This window comes from Bison bison, unplaced genomic scaffold, assembly GCF_000754665.1.
Source record: "Bison bison bison isolate TAMUID 2011002044 unplaced genomic scaffold, Bison_UMD1.0 scf7180017864464, whole genome shotgun sequence".
Taxonomy (NCBI): domain Eukaryota; kingdom Metazoa; phylum Chordata; class Mammalia; order Artiodactyla; family Bovidae; genus Bison; species Bison bison.
Window position 1 is genome coordinate 4,331,677 of NW_011495025.1, and position 15,570 is coordinate 4,347,246.

Here is a 15,570-nt window from a genome sequence, read left to right on the forward strand (position 1 = left end):
TACTGCTGCTAAGTCACTTCAGTCGTGTCCGACTCTGTGCGACCCCAGAGACCACAGCCCACCAGGCTCCTCTGTCCCTGGGATTCTCCAGGCAAGAACACTGGAATGGGTTGCCATTTCCTTCTCCAATCTCCTTGCTGGTGGACCTCAAAATAAAGTTCTTTTCTTTTTTCAAATATTAGTGCCAGAGTATTTGTGTCTACATGTGAGGGCACTAAGCTCTTGCTGGGTAACAATGCCATCTGGGCTCAGAGGTAAGTTGATGAAAATGTACTATTATCTTGCAACTAAGATGGTTTTCAGTCCCCAGTGCTACATCACTCTGTGTCTGACCATAATCTATCTCTCAATACTAACCAGTTTGGCTCTTTAGTTATTACTTCTGCTCCCTCTCATCACTCTCCCCCTCTCAAGGGCACCATCCTCCTTCTACTCATCTTCCTTTTCCTCATTCTTACTTCTCTTTTGATCTTTCTTCTTTCTTTTGTCTCCATACATTTTCTGTCACATAGTTGCCAGAAAGAGGCAAGAGGGAAAGAAAATATTTAGGAGCTTTCTCTCTGTAGCTGATGTGTTTGATTTTACAGTTCTGGGGGAAAAAAAGATGTTACAATTTTTAAACTGTAGTGATATAAGGGCAGTGCGTAGCTTGTGTGATGTGTACTTCAAGAAGAGAACTGCAATTCAAATTCTGTATAATTACTTACTGGTAAGAGAAGTCATTCTTCCTGAGCTAGTAGCTATTTTGCCTTCTTCAAAATAGTCTCCTCACAAGGTCACTTGCCAAGATCATTTTCCACTGGCGTGAAGAATACAGTTGTTGGAGCAACTGCATCAGTGTATTAAGTATGTAGCTAAGGCAAGTAAGTAGCGATTTGTTACAGCCCAGAATGAGATTATTTTAAGAAAATTCGATGTTTTCATCACAGGCCTAAAACCTGTGTCTAACAAAGATAGCCTTAGCCAAATGTAGATGTCACATATTAATTCTCTAATTAAACAAAAAAAAATCAGAACTAGTTTTCATATTGGTGATCACAAACTTGAATATTCAAATTATTTTTGTTCCATCAAATTAAGTAAAATGAGTTTTACTAGAAAACTTTCTAAATTAGTAAAATTTAATTAATAAACTTAAGACATTTAGTCCTATTCAGTTCCCAGTATGTTCTGTATACTTACTGATCTCAGTGATCTTCCACTAGTTGCGGTGCCAAGAACTTTATTGATGGGCAAATGGTACCAACCTCATGGAATTCTAAGATTCTTTACAGGCATCTTTGTCTGCCCATTTTTCAGAATATACTACACAATCAGTTTTCAGATACCAATACTGCTCCAGTAATATTTAAAATATATTTCTTAAGTATAAAAACAGGTTCCTTTGTGATACCCAAGAATGCCCTTAGGATATTTTGGTAGTGGTTGTTGATTATGATGATGCTGTTGTTTCTTTGTCAAATATGCCACATGGGATGAAAGAAACCAAAAAAATTATATAGAGAGATTCAGTAATGGTCTTTGTTCATTGCATGGGATAGAGTTCAGTTTGCTGTTAATACGGAGCTCTGTGAAAAGTTAAAACCCATGAATAACGTATCAGTTTGCTGACCATTTAAAGGAAATAGAATTAGTGTTTATGAAATAGAATCATGATTAAAAACCTTAACGACAAGCTTCAGAAAGGACAATGAAAGTAACATTAAAAAGACATGTAATCCCTGGAGAGTCTTTTAAATTTCATCTACAGAATAATTTCCACACTATTTAACTGCCTCCTCAGCAGGATTAAAGAGACCTAAACACATTCGTTAAACAGCAAATCTATTAATACAATGGTGGGATATGGAATCAGGTGCAGAAGGGGGTTAAAAAAGGGCTTGAGACTGTGGGAGGCATCTCTGTAGAATATTCTTTGTTAAGCACAAGGTGACTGTGACAAATAATGAAAATTAGTGCATATGAGTGTATCTAAAAAATTAGGATGAGAAAAGCACATGTTCTTGACATATATTGGATGTTTAAATATCAAGTATGTTTGTCAAAGTTTAATATTTTTCCTATCATATTATTCATCTAGCTATCTCAGATGATTTTTGGAAATGGTTAGGTAGTACAAAGGTATTTTTCTACATATGTGTTCTGGCAAATTATCATCCTTAATTCACAACTTTCATATAGATGAAGAAATAGATATGTGGTCCTCTTTATACAGATTATGCACAATTAAATGCTTTGGTGATGGTGACAGCAAAGATCAATGAAGGGCAGTAAGTTACCAAAACAATTTTAACACTATTTGTAATTTTAGAAACTCTCTGTAATTGTCTTTTTCCTGGTAAGAGGAATCTAGTCAGTCAGTTTCTTCTCTGCTGGCTAAGTAAGCAAAGTGGAGTAGTTTTTATAAGAATGCCTAACCCTCAGGTTGTGTCATGTATTTTCATGCTTAAGTATTTTCATGCTTAACTTGAGTGGACTTGATACAGTAGTTGTTTGATTTTAAAAGATAAGGAATTCAAGCCTTTTAATCCAAACTTTTGGATGTAGATTTAAATACACTGGAAAAAACACTGACTCCTAGACTGTGGTCTTATAGCATTTTAATTGTAATCTTCATTGGGCTTGCTATAAGTATTTATTTGAATATAATAGGAAATCAGTCCTGGGTGTTCTTTGGAAGGAATGATGCTAAAGCTGAAACTCCAGTACTTTGGCCACCTCATGGGAAGAGTTGACTCATTGGAAAAGACTCTGATGCTGGGAGGGATTGGGGGCTGGAGAAGAAGGGGATGACAGAGGATGAGATGGCTGGATGGCATCACCAACTCAATGGACATGAGTTTGTTAAGTTTGAGTGAACTCTGGGAGTTGGTAATGGACAGGGAGGCCTGGTGTGCTGCAATTCATGTGGTCACAAAGAGTCGGACACGACTGAGGGACAGAACTGAACTGAACTGAATAGGAAATCATGTTACAACCCAAAATCTGCTATAGATTGATATTTTTAAAATATGCAAATAACATTTAAAAATATTCTAAATATTACTACATCTGACACTTGTTTTCTGGGAAATGTTTTGACCAAAATCTGGGTTTTGATATTTCATGAAGAAACCCATGAATAAAAATAATTTAAAAATCCTAAATTTGGACTTTTCCAGAGTTTGGGGTTGTTTAATTAACATGTCAGCCCAGAGAAAGGAACACTACGTTGTTTTATTGTTTTTTTCCCAAGCACAAACCCAATATAGCTGACTGAAGATTCTCACTGATCTCACAAATCAGTGAGAATCTGCCTTATAACACTTCTCGGCTCATTGATGAAGCACTGGGTTTGAAACCACTGGGGCAGCAAACATCTCTGCCTCTAACAGGGAAGATCAACCAGAGTAAACGTGCAATCTAGGAAGTGTGGGCTATCATTTCTGCTCTGAAGTGTTCCACACGTGCTTGCAAATATAGAGGATAGGCAAACAATTTTGAGAAAGGAGTATTTTATTGCATTAAAAAATTGCCCTTGAAAGCAAAGATTACTACTCAACTAGTTTCTAATGTGAAAAAGTTGACAGTAATAAACTGTAGCAGTTATTAAAAAAAGTGCCAAGTTGTCAACCCATTTCCTTCAGACTTGGATGAAACGTACATGATAAAAATCTTAAATTTTATGTATATAATACACATAATTTATATATATAGATAGAAGAGTATTTAGAAGTATTTAGACATATATTAGATAAATGAAAACCTGGATTTACATATGACCAAATGTATGTGTAATGTAAATATCTATATATAAATAATGTTTATATATAACTGAACTTCTACCAATTAGAAGTTCATTTAATTCAGTGAGTTTATATTTTGAAACAGATGAACAACATTAAAAAAAATCCCCTTTAAGAGCATTAATTAAATTAGTCAAGTGAAAATCAGTTTGGCTTATTTTTAGCATTTCTTGATGCACAAATGGAGAAGGAAATGGCAACCCACTCCAGTATTCCCATGAACAGAGGAGCCTGGTGGGCTACAGTCACAAAGAGTCACAAAGAGTTGGCATGGGGTCACAAAGAGTTGGATACAACTGAGAGACTGAGCACAGTGCCCTAATGATACTAGCCCATTCTTCCAAAATGAGCAGTTTGGTAAGATAGTAAGAAAGAACAATTTAGGCTCACTTGGCTTTGAATATGAAATTTCTTTATTCCTGGAGTGAGCCAAAAACAAGTAATGGAAGTTTGTCAGAGGTGTAGAAAATAGAGGGAGGTTGGTTATTCAGTTCAGTTCAGTCTCTCAGTCATGTCTGACTCTTTGTGACCCCATGGGCTGTAGCATGCCATCACCAACTCCTAGAGCTTGCTCAAACTCATGTCCATTGTGTCAGTGATGCCATCCAACCATCTCATCCTCTGTCGTCCCCTTCTCCCCCTGCCTTCAATCTTTCCCAGCATCAGGGTCTTTTCCAATGAGTCAGTTCTTCCCATCAGGTGGCCAAAGTATTGGAATTTCAGCTTTAGCATCAGTCCTTCCAATGAATATTCAGGACTGGTTTCCTTCAGGATTGACTGGATTGATCTTCTTGCAGTCCAAGGGACTCTCAAGGAGTCTTCTCCAACACCACACTTCAAAAGTATCAATTCTTCAATGCTCAGCTTTCTTTATAGTCCAACTCTCACATCCATACATGACTACTGGAAAAACCATAGCTTTGACTAGACAGACCTTTGTTGGCAGAATTGCTTATTAAATATACATTTTCCATTCTTATGGAGCTACTCATGATTTTGGTGAGAGTAAATCTCAGCATGACTCTGAATAATTTATTTCAAATGCATTATCTGTCTGTACTAATTTATTTGATATTTATTTTTATATTACTTTAATATATGACTTATCCTCCCTGTCACAGAGTGGGTATTTATTAAATAATTGATGAATGAATGGGTATGAAATTGTCATCACTAATTAGGGTCTGAGTATACTTTGGGAGTTTGCTAGGCAGGAAGGTCTGGTGAGAGAGAAGAGCTCTGGAATTCAATCTGCAAAATAATATCCATTAAAGTCTGCTGTGTACATAGGGAAAATCAAGAAAATCCCAGTGTTTTTTTTTTAATATACGGAAAAATTTGATCATGACAATTACAAATACATTGCAAGATGTCCTGCATAATATTGGATGGCTTTTAAAAAGATACACAAACAAATCCACAGAAACTTAGAAGTGGCTACAATGCCTTTTGGTAATTGGTGGCAATTTGTCATTTAATTGTGCATTTCTACAAATATGTGTAAAAATACAGGATAAAATTGGTAATTAAAACCCAAACACTAAAGCATTATTAATGCTAAATGTTCTAAATTATCTAATTACAAAATCAAAAATTAAATTGTGCGTGGCAATGACAAATATTGTCAAATGGCTCACTCCCTACTGTTCTTGCTATTACAGAAAAGGCAGTGCATTGAAATCACTGGTATCTGTTGAAAAGTATAATTGGAAAACAAAAATTCTGTTTAATCTAAGAGTATTTGAAGTAATAAACATTTCAGATTGTGATGTTATTTTAGGCATGGACTAAAGAAATTATCAAAATTCTCCAAATACTTTTGAAAATAACACATTTACACATAAGAGGAGAAACTGTCAGCCATTCAGCCTTCATTTGTCAGCAACTGGCTTCCACTCTTCCTGGTGTACTGAGGCTGGGCTGTGAGGGCACAGCAATTTTGGCTCAACATGACACATTCCGCTGGGCAATGCACACTTCACACTTACCTGTAGGGCTGTCCAAGTTTCATTAGGCTGCAGGTTGAAATCTTCTACAGATTGGCATATAGTATGTGCCAATATCCTTTTTATTGATTGGCAGTCCTCTGCTGTGTGGATATATCTGCTTAACTGTTCATCTATTGCCAAACATGTCAGTGAAACCTAGTTTTTGGCTATTACATACAAAGTTACTGTGAACATTTGTATACACCTCTTTGCTTGGACATGTGCATTCAAGTTTTAGAAAATTTGAAAAAAATATTAAGTTTCTGCTCTGAGGAAATAATATTTTCACATTTAAGATTGGCAGTATTTTTAAACACTGTAAGTTTTGATTAGTATGTCTTGGGGGTAATGAATACTCCTCGACATGAGTAAACTGGATAACAATCTTCTCAAGGACCTTTTGATAGAACTTTTAGCAAAGTAGAAATATATGCTTATCTTTTTTTCTTGAAATTCTCACAACTTCCTGAACTGTTGTGAAACTTACCCACTTATGTGCCTCTGTTTCTCACCAGTGTAAAGAGAATAATACATGATACATATCTCATAAGGTTAGTTATTATTATAGTTAGTTATCTCAAAAGGTTAGTTAGTTATTCATAGGATTAAATAAGCATTAAATAAATTAGTTGATGAGGAATGTTTTCCATACCAAAAACTTTTACTTCTTTCTTAGAATGTCTTACAGGAATTTCTTCCTCAGAAATATCTTGTTAAATATATAAAGAATGTATGTTTAAGAGTGTTCACTACAATAATATTGTTATAATGAGACATTGGAGATAACCAAATCACTTCAAAGGGATTATTAAATCAATTATGGTACATCTGTAGGAGGTAAGATAGAGAAAGGATGCAAGTGGGTGCTAGATAAGAAGGTTCTAAATCCTACCTTAGTCCTTACTAGCTGTGAAACTTGGTTAATACCCACCTTTTAAAAATTTTGTAAGGAATCAATGAGATGTTACATATTAGTTGCATAGAAGAGAACCAGGGCACAGGAAGCATACCATAAATCCATAAATCATAATATCACCATGGAATATATGCACCTATTATAAAAATACAATCAGGTCTGTATGTGTTGCCATAGGATACTCAATATAAAAAGGTGTTTTTAATTTTTCCCCTGTATATATTATATGGGCTTCCTTGGTGGCTCAGTGGTAAAGAATCTGCCTACTAGTTCAGGAGACCCAGTTCGATCTCTGGGTGAGAAAGATCCATTGGAGAAGGAAGTTGCTCCAGTATTCTTGCCTGAGAAATCCCATGGATAGAGGAGTCTGCTGGGCTGCAGTCCATGAAGTCATGAAGAGTTGAGCGTGACAGAGCACACACATAGTTATTGTATGATGAAAGAAAGATAAAATATCCACTTCTGTGTCTTTAGACTTGGGTGTAAATGTTCATGTGTTAACTATTTCTTTATTCTCTAATTATAGGAAGGAAAAAATAGTCTTTTAGAAAAATTTTATTGATGTATAGTTGGCTTACAATGTTGTGTTAGTTTGTGGTGTATAGCAATTGATTCAGTTACACACATATATACTGTTTTTCATATTCTTTTCCATTATGGCTTTTCACAGGATATTGAATATAGTTTAGGAAGGAAACAATAGTAAAGCATATTTCAAATTTCTAATTCAAGTTTAAAAATTTTCATTACAAGTGAAAATTTCAATATGTAAAATTTTAAAACAGAAAAGACTGAAAAATCAAAGTTAAAGGAAGACTTCTTGGTCTTTGAGTACTTTGAACATGTGAATTTAAGAAATATATGTTATATATTTATGTACACAAGGAATCACAAAAGTTAAATGTTCTGTTGAAAATATTACTGTGACTGGCAATATTGACTGATTCTCATTTTATAATATTCCTTTATATTGCAATGCCTTAACATGAAAGAACAAAAATAGGAATGGTTATGCTAAAAAACTAATTTTGTTTTCTATGCTACTAAACCTCTTAGGGGAAAAAATTCCTTCATATACGGGTTGTCTAAAAGATAATTAAATAATTTTGTGAAATAAACAAACTTAGAGCCTTACTCAGATTTTATAAAGAGGTTCGTTTTCATTCATGTTGAAAAACCAAAAACAGAGCAGATGTGCATGCAAAGATAAATAAAAACACTGGCTGCTTCTCAGTAAAGGTGACAGTCTGTCGTTCATGCTAATTTATGTACGGTATAATAAGTAACCACTAAATGTAGTGGCAGGGGGAAATTTGGCTGGGATTGTTCCTTTTACGAGGCGCAACCACACTTCCTGCCCATAATTTAATTCTAATAAGGCATCCCCAGTCAAAACCCTATCACAGTGTATTTCACTGTTACCATTTTCAGACTCAAATGTAAGCTTGTCTACTCCATCAACCACTAAGAATCCAGAGATATGAGCACTAACTGACTCAATGGTATACTTAAAAACATACACCCCAAGATAGGGGATTCTGAATTTTCCAGTTCTTGGCGTATATGAGGCTCCATAGTTGACATCCAAGTTATTAAATAAGATAGGACCAGGTGTAGTCATTCCATAAGTATGAGATGCAAAAAATGCCACCATCGGTGCATATCTGTAAGTTCCTTTTGAAAAATCTGTTAGTGGAAAAAAATGGAAAGAGTTGATTTTCATGTTTTGATCTTGTTTTGTTTATATCTTTATTCTTTATCTCAGTTATAAAAAGGGTTAATAGAAGTAAAATGGTTATTCATTGGACTTAACAAGGGCACGTGTGTCTGGATGCCTGCCTCTTTTCTTGCCTGAACTACCCAAAACTGCTTAGTCTCTCTGATACTCAGTTTCTCCACTTAGATCATGGTAGAATGACAGTAACACTCAATATATCACTCACAAAAAGGCCTCAAAGATTAATTTGTGTGTGTCTTTGATCTCTCCAGAGATGAAGGGATTCAAAGCATTTTATGATTATTATGGTATGCCAGAATGTTTTAAAGCCCCTTGGATGAATTAAACCTGACATGATGTAGAAACAATTTTTCCTGCATGTTGTCAAACAGTTTCTGGAGGCTAAAACGGAAACCCAAGGAAATCATATGCACCATAGAGAGGTAGACAAAAGCAATCTTCTATGTAATTAATGCCAAATGTACTTACAAAGGCTGAGATTTAAAAGCAGACTAAAAAATTCACTCTTTATTATGCAGCATATTATTAAGAAAAGCCTGATTTGAAACGTATTTTTGCCATCATTTTAAAGAGAATATATATTAAGCACTGCACACATTTTGTTGTGTGAAAATCAAAAATGATACACTCTGGAAGTAAATCTATAGCAACCAATACTTATGTAAGTAAATGGACAAAAAGGCATCTTGCCCTACTCACTATATTTTAGCATAGTCTAAAAGCCCTCAGCCAGTCAGAACAGTATTATGACCTTCATAGAAGACGGACTGCTATACACTTACTAAAGCTTTATTTAAGGGATCAGATTTGATATGAATCAAAGATGTATTCTTGTTTGAGGACAAAAAGTTTATATATATACATATATATACACTATGTATACATATATATTATATGGTGTATATATATATAATATATATTTTCTAAGAAAGTATAATTTATATTTTCTTATGCAATAAATATTTTATTTTAAGATGCACTAGAAAAAACAAGTTGGGGGATTTTTAATAAACTGCTTCTATTAAAGCAACATTGAAAATTTCAACTAGTGTATATGAATTAGTTTACCTGACAAAATCATGTATGTTATTCAGTGAATTTCAGAAGTAAAAGGAATTAATCCTCAAGTGAGTCCAGATTAAGCAGGTCTAAACATTCATTTGAAAACATTTCAAAAAATATATTTGTTTATGACACTGAGCAAATCCAAGGACACATGTACATTCTTACCTGGAGCTAAAGCGTTTTCTCCTGCCACCTTGACAGTACAGTTGTCACCAGTAAAAGGATGTCGGCAAGCACAGATAAAGCTAGTTCTTGCATTTATACATGTACCCCCATTCTGGCACGGGGATCTACTACAGTGTGAATACTCCTCTGTTACTGAAAAAGAATCAAGACAAAAGAGGGTAAAAGTGACCTGTTTTTCTGTTGATGTCAAATTAGAGTTTGCAGCAGAATGGGAAAAACACTGAGTCAGAAATAGGAAAAATGCATTCCCAGGCCCAGATCACCCACCAATGCAGTCATGGGATTTCACGAAATCTCTGAACTCTCTGAGCTGCTTCTTCTGAAGCCCTTTCCTGCTTCTTGGAAGTGAGAATAATTCTGTGATCCACTGCATTTATTTGTGATAAATATTAAGATTTTTGTCAACTGTAGAACTAATAGGCTATCTGGACACACAATTGAAACCAGTGTGTGATGAGGGTAATATTTCAAATCACAGAAGGAAAACAAAGTCTGTTCAATACATGGTGCTAAACTAACTGTATTTTCATAAAAATATAAATTTCATGTGCATAAAAATACTAAATGTGAAAAAATGATTACATTATAACCAAATAAACAGAATATCTTTGTTGTTTAGAAAGCTTTTTCAACACAAAACAAAACCCAGAAGCCATAAGAGAAAAATCCTGATGTTTGACCACCTAGACTCAAAACTCATTTGCAATGAAAGCCACATATTATGAAATTTCAAAGTGCTAGGTGAAGAGAAAATATTTTTTAACAGATACAAATATCTAATGACTAATACCTATAACAAATAAAAAGTTCTGACTAATCCTCAGAAAAAAGAGTGTAACCCTGTAAAAATAGTGGCAAAGGCGCAAGTAATATGAGCTGGGAAGTCAGTGAACAACTACAGTTCAAAACTTATTCAACCTCATTACTAATTAAGGAGTAACAAATTACCATCAACAACGTTTTATATCAGGTGGCAACATTTAAAAACAAAACAGTCATGCAGAAAATGAGCATTCTCCTATAATGTTGGTTAGACCTTATATTGTTGGAACCTTTGAATAGGACAATTTGACAGAATTAAAAATGTTCATTTGCTTTGAGCCAGAAATTTCTCCCAGCAGAATATATATTCCAGACACACTTGCACAAAGATAATGTTCAAGAAATTTCTTCATGATATCATTTGCACTAGTGAAGAATAGTAGGACCCCTAAATGACCACTGATAAAGGGACTTGTTCAGTGAATTATAGTATCTTTTCAGCAGAGCTTCCCTGTATCTCAGACGGTAAAGAATCTGCATGCAATGCAGGAGACCTGGGTTCCATCTGTGGGTCGGAAAGATCCCCTGGAGAAGGGAATGGCAACCCACTCCAGTATTCTTGCCTGGAGAATCCCATGGACAGAGGAGCCTGATAGACTACAGTCTACAGAGTCACAAAGCATCAGACAGGACTAAGAGACTAACACTATTACTACCGCTCTCTTTTCAGCAAGGAATATTAGACAGCAGTAAAACAGTGGGATAAATCCTCAACATACTCAATTTGCTGAAGACAGTGTTTCAGTTCACTTATTAGATATAGAATAATTTCAGTTATTTAGAAAGCCTCAAGTTATAAATATGGTTATAAACGATAAATATGGTTATAAACATAATACATAATGTGGAAAGAAAAGGTTGGAAGAATACATTACTGGATACAGTTACCACTATGGCTCCACCTTGTGGAAATAGTGTAAACTGTTTACAATTCACTCATTTCAAAACATGGTCATTGATTTTTAAATTTAAGGTTATTTGCTTTAACATTTATTTCAAGAGTGAGATCTATAAATATTTTAAATACATTCTACTTCGTATTTAAATAATTCAAATTCACATAAAATGTGACCAAACTGCATGCCTGTGTAATTAGAATGAAAGAAAAATTTCTTTGAAGTCTAGTTGATTTACAGTGTTATGTTATTAGTTTCAGGTGTACAGCATAATGATTCAATATTTTCATAAACTATACTCCATTTAAAGTTATGATAAGATATTGGCTATATTCTCATTTTGAAAAAATATTTAATGGATACTTGTTAAGTACAGAACCTTGTAACAAACAACTAAAGATTGGTTGGCACTGATTTGTCAATTGAAGCTATTTCTATTTTATTATACAGTCAGCTACAAATCTACTTTTGTATATCATCTGATTTGTATTTTTTTAATTTATTACCAAAATATTTAAAAAATGGTTAGATACCTTCATAAGTTCCTGTACATATCTGTGTTCAATGGGCAATTTGTCCTTGAATTAATAAAAATCAGCCTCTAAATAAAACATCATTTTCTTTTTCTTTTACATCTTTCCTTTCGATAGAATTACATAGATTTTTTTAATTGTTTGATGCTCTGAAGTTCCTGTTGAATTTGTCAGGCCTGCATGTGTGCTTAGTCACTCAATTGTATCCAGCTCTTTGTGACCCCAGGATTGTAGCCCACCACGCTCCTCTGTCCATGGGATTTCCTAGGCAAGAATACTGGAATGGGATGCCATTTCCTTCTCCAGGGGATCTTGCTCACCCAGAGATCGAATTCATGTCCACATTTTATAAAGTCTCATGTTGCCTTCTGCGTTCTGTGTCTTCTGCGTTGCAGGTGAATTCTTTACCCACTGAGTCATGTAATTGCACATTTGTTCCTACTTTCAATTAGAGTGTGAGCTTTTGTGAGGACAGGGCTCAGGGTTTCCACTTCTTAAACTTTGTGTCGCTACTGACTAGCACAGTGCTTGACATATAGAAGTACTAAACTGTCTTTTTAAAGACGAGTAAACAAATGGATGGAAGATTGAGTAGATGATCTCATCCTTTATCTAATGCTCTATTTCTTCTTCACTTTTTCTCAAAGGTCAGGTAGAGTTTGATTCTATGATGTTGTTGGCATGTTTTTCTAGAGACATGGAATTATTTCAAGCAAACTTTCCACAACTTCTATCTTGGGTAGAACTTCAAACTCCTTCCAATCCATTTATTTTCTTTGATGAAGATCAGTACAATTAAGTTTGGCCAACTCAATATTCTCTCATTTTGTGCAAATAGCATGACTAATCTGTTAATATTCATTTCCCTGCTCTGAACAGAACTAAAATTCCTTTACCACTCTATTGGAATGTTTCATAAGTCTCAATTTGTTCTGGTCTTTGCTTTCTGAACCCTGATATGTGCTCAAGTTATACTTTTCTATTAATCCTATTTCCACATTTTATAAAGGCTCATGTTAAATTTGAACTGCTTGAAGAGCGCCTTACATTTTCAAGGCACTCTGTCTTTGCCAATATTTACCATTCTTTATTTTAATTGCTTGTTTAATGTCTGAACTCCATGAGAAGAGAGGTTGTGTTTAATTTACCCCTCTATCCACTTAATTTTTCTCAGTGCTCATTCAGCACTTATTCAATAGGCATTTGATGAATAATGAAGGGACACTTCATACTGATGTCTTCTACTTCTATTTTTGTATATAGTACACCTATCACCATACATGTTTCATATAATATTTTATTTTTATTTATTACTTATTTAAATTATTTTTATTTTTAATGCTTAGTTCTAGATTAGCATCAGGATTTTATTTTTTTTATTTCATCATTTACACAGTAACATTGTGCAGGACCGATAACTCTGATCCCTGCTGAGGTCAGAATGGAGTTTCTAACAGACTTGTGAGAGGACCTCTCAGTGCCTCTGGGCAACTTTTGTCATACACAGAGGGAAGCACTATATAAATCCACCAGTATCTGCTCTAGATACTGTGTTTACACAACATTATAATTTTTCTTTATCTTTCATCCTGATGCCAATGCTAACATGTTTTCACCCTCATACTAATGTATATATTAATTTTCAGTGCTATTCAGTTTCATCATTTATCAAAACCATATCTATCAAATAAGTCGTATCCTTTCATTGCTCTTAAAACGCTTCATGTGTCCCTTTCCAACAACTTCTAGAAATGTGAACAGTTGTTTATATTACATTTTCAGATTCATTGCCTGTTCATTAGTTTTGAACAGGCACTCATACTCTGTTCATTAGTTAGGGATGGATGGAAACATTGTTTTCAACCATCTTTACTACTTTTCCTTCAATTACCAGTTTTTATTTTGTTCTTTTAAATTCATGTCTATTGTTATTGATCTTGTTTGTGGGATAATTTTCTCAACACTTCAAACATAATTTAAAGCTCTTTTAATCATATCAGCAATCTTTACCAAATAGATTAGCCCTGTCAGATGATTTACTCTAACACTTGTCATTTATATTTATCCTAAGTCACAACTCAGAAAATGAAATGTTTTTTACTCAACATTATCATCTGTTTTTGCTTTTTTCTTTAGAGTTATAATCTTCAATCAAAAGAATATTAAAAATGGCAAAGGTACTGAAATATGTTCAACAATGTTAGTCATTAGGAAAATGTAAAATAACATCACAATTAAATACAATAATATATCTATTAAAATAGTAAAATAAACAATATTGGCAATGCCAAGTGCTGACAAGATTGTGGAGCAATTAGGATTCTCATACATTTTAATGGAAATGGCAAGTGGTTGACCAGTTCTTACAAAGTTAAAACTATATTTATTTTATAACTAAGTTATGGTGCTGCTACTGTTGCTGCTAAGTCACTTCAGTCGTGTCCGACTCTGTGCGACCCCATAGATGGCAGCCACCAGGCACCCCCTTCCCTGGGATTCTCCAGGCAAGAACATTGGAGTGGGTTGCCATTTCCTTCTCCAATGCATGAAAGTGAAAAGTGAAAGTGAATTTGCTCAGTCGTGTCCGACTCTTAGTGACCCCATGGACTGCAGCCCACCAGGCTCCTCCATCCATGGGATTTTCCAGGCAAAGTACTGGAGTGGAGTGCCATTGCCTTCTCCATAAATTATGCTACTGCTGCATAACTCAGGAGAAATGAAAACTATGCATGCACAAAAACCTGTATGTATGAATGTAAACCTGAATGTTTATAGCAGCTTTATTTATAATCACCCCAAACTAAACAGCCAAAACATCCTTCAATTGCTAAATGGGAAAACAAACTGTAGATCCATCCATACAATGAATCACACTACTTGGTGATGAAAAGGAAGACATGCAACAAAGTATCTCAAATATACCAGGTGAAAGAAGCCAGGCTCAAAAGCCTACATAGCATGAAAGATAAAGAAAAGTTATAATGTTGTGGTAGACATAGTATCTAGAACAGATACTGGTGGATTTGTATAATGTTTTACATGATTTAATGTAAAAGATACTCTGCAAAATATAAAAGGGTAAGGGGAGAAAACATATTACTGTTGACAGTGACTTGGAGTAGAGGCAGATTTGATTAAAAAGGTACATAAGAGAATTTGAGGGTGTGATGGAACTGTTCTCCATCTTGACTTTTGTGGTGATTACATGACTACCCATCTGTCAGAATTCACAGACTGCATGTCAAAAATAATGAATTAAAGAAAAAAAAAAAAAAGCAGTGAATTTAACTCCATGTAAATTATAGCAAAAATAAACAGATATCTCCCCAACATTTTTATTTCTATTATTTTGTTTGTTTGCACAGGTCCTCCTTCTACATCATTATGTCTTTTTTTTTTTTTTAATCTTTTCTTTTTTCTTAAAGACTTTGATTCAGAGGCTCATGTACTTTTCTGGTTCTGATTACTCCTTTTTCTCTCTCCCATGTTTCTATCTTCAGTTCTCTACTTTTTCTCTAACTACCCAATTTAATTCTGTGGCCTCAACTATCACCTCAGTGCAATAATTTCCAATTTTTACCTAAAAACCCTCTTCTGGTTCCAGACCTACATTACTCATTGACTTTTGGACATTTCCATAG

At 34.4% G+C, this 15,570-nt stretch overlaps 1 protein-coding gene across 2 annotated transcripts in view; it reads right to left on the reverse strand.

Annotated features, from left to right (window-relative positions):
* Positions 1-7,227: 7,227 nt before the first annotated feature.
* MMRN1 (multimerin 1) overlaps positions 7,228-15,570 on the reverse strand; it is a 93,979-nt gene continuing 85,636 nt past the window's right edge. For both annotated transcript variants that reach the window (XM_010860148.1, XM_010860147.1), the window contains exons 8-9: positions 9,658-9,810; positions 7,228-8,375 (exon numbers count right to left, since the gene is read on the reverse strand). In XM_010860148.1, the coding sequence (XP_010858450.1) occupies positions 7,954-8,375; positions 9,658-9,810 (575 nt within the window). In that variant the 3' untranslated portion in view covers positions 7,228-7,953. The remainder of the gene's footprint in view (positions 8,376-9,657; positions 9,811-15,570) is intronic.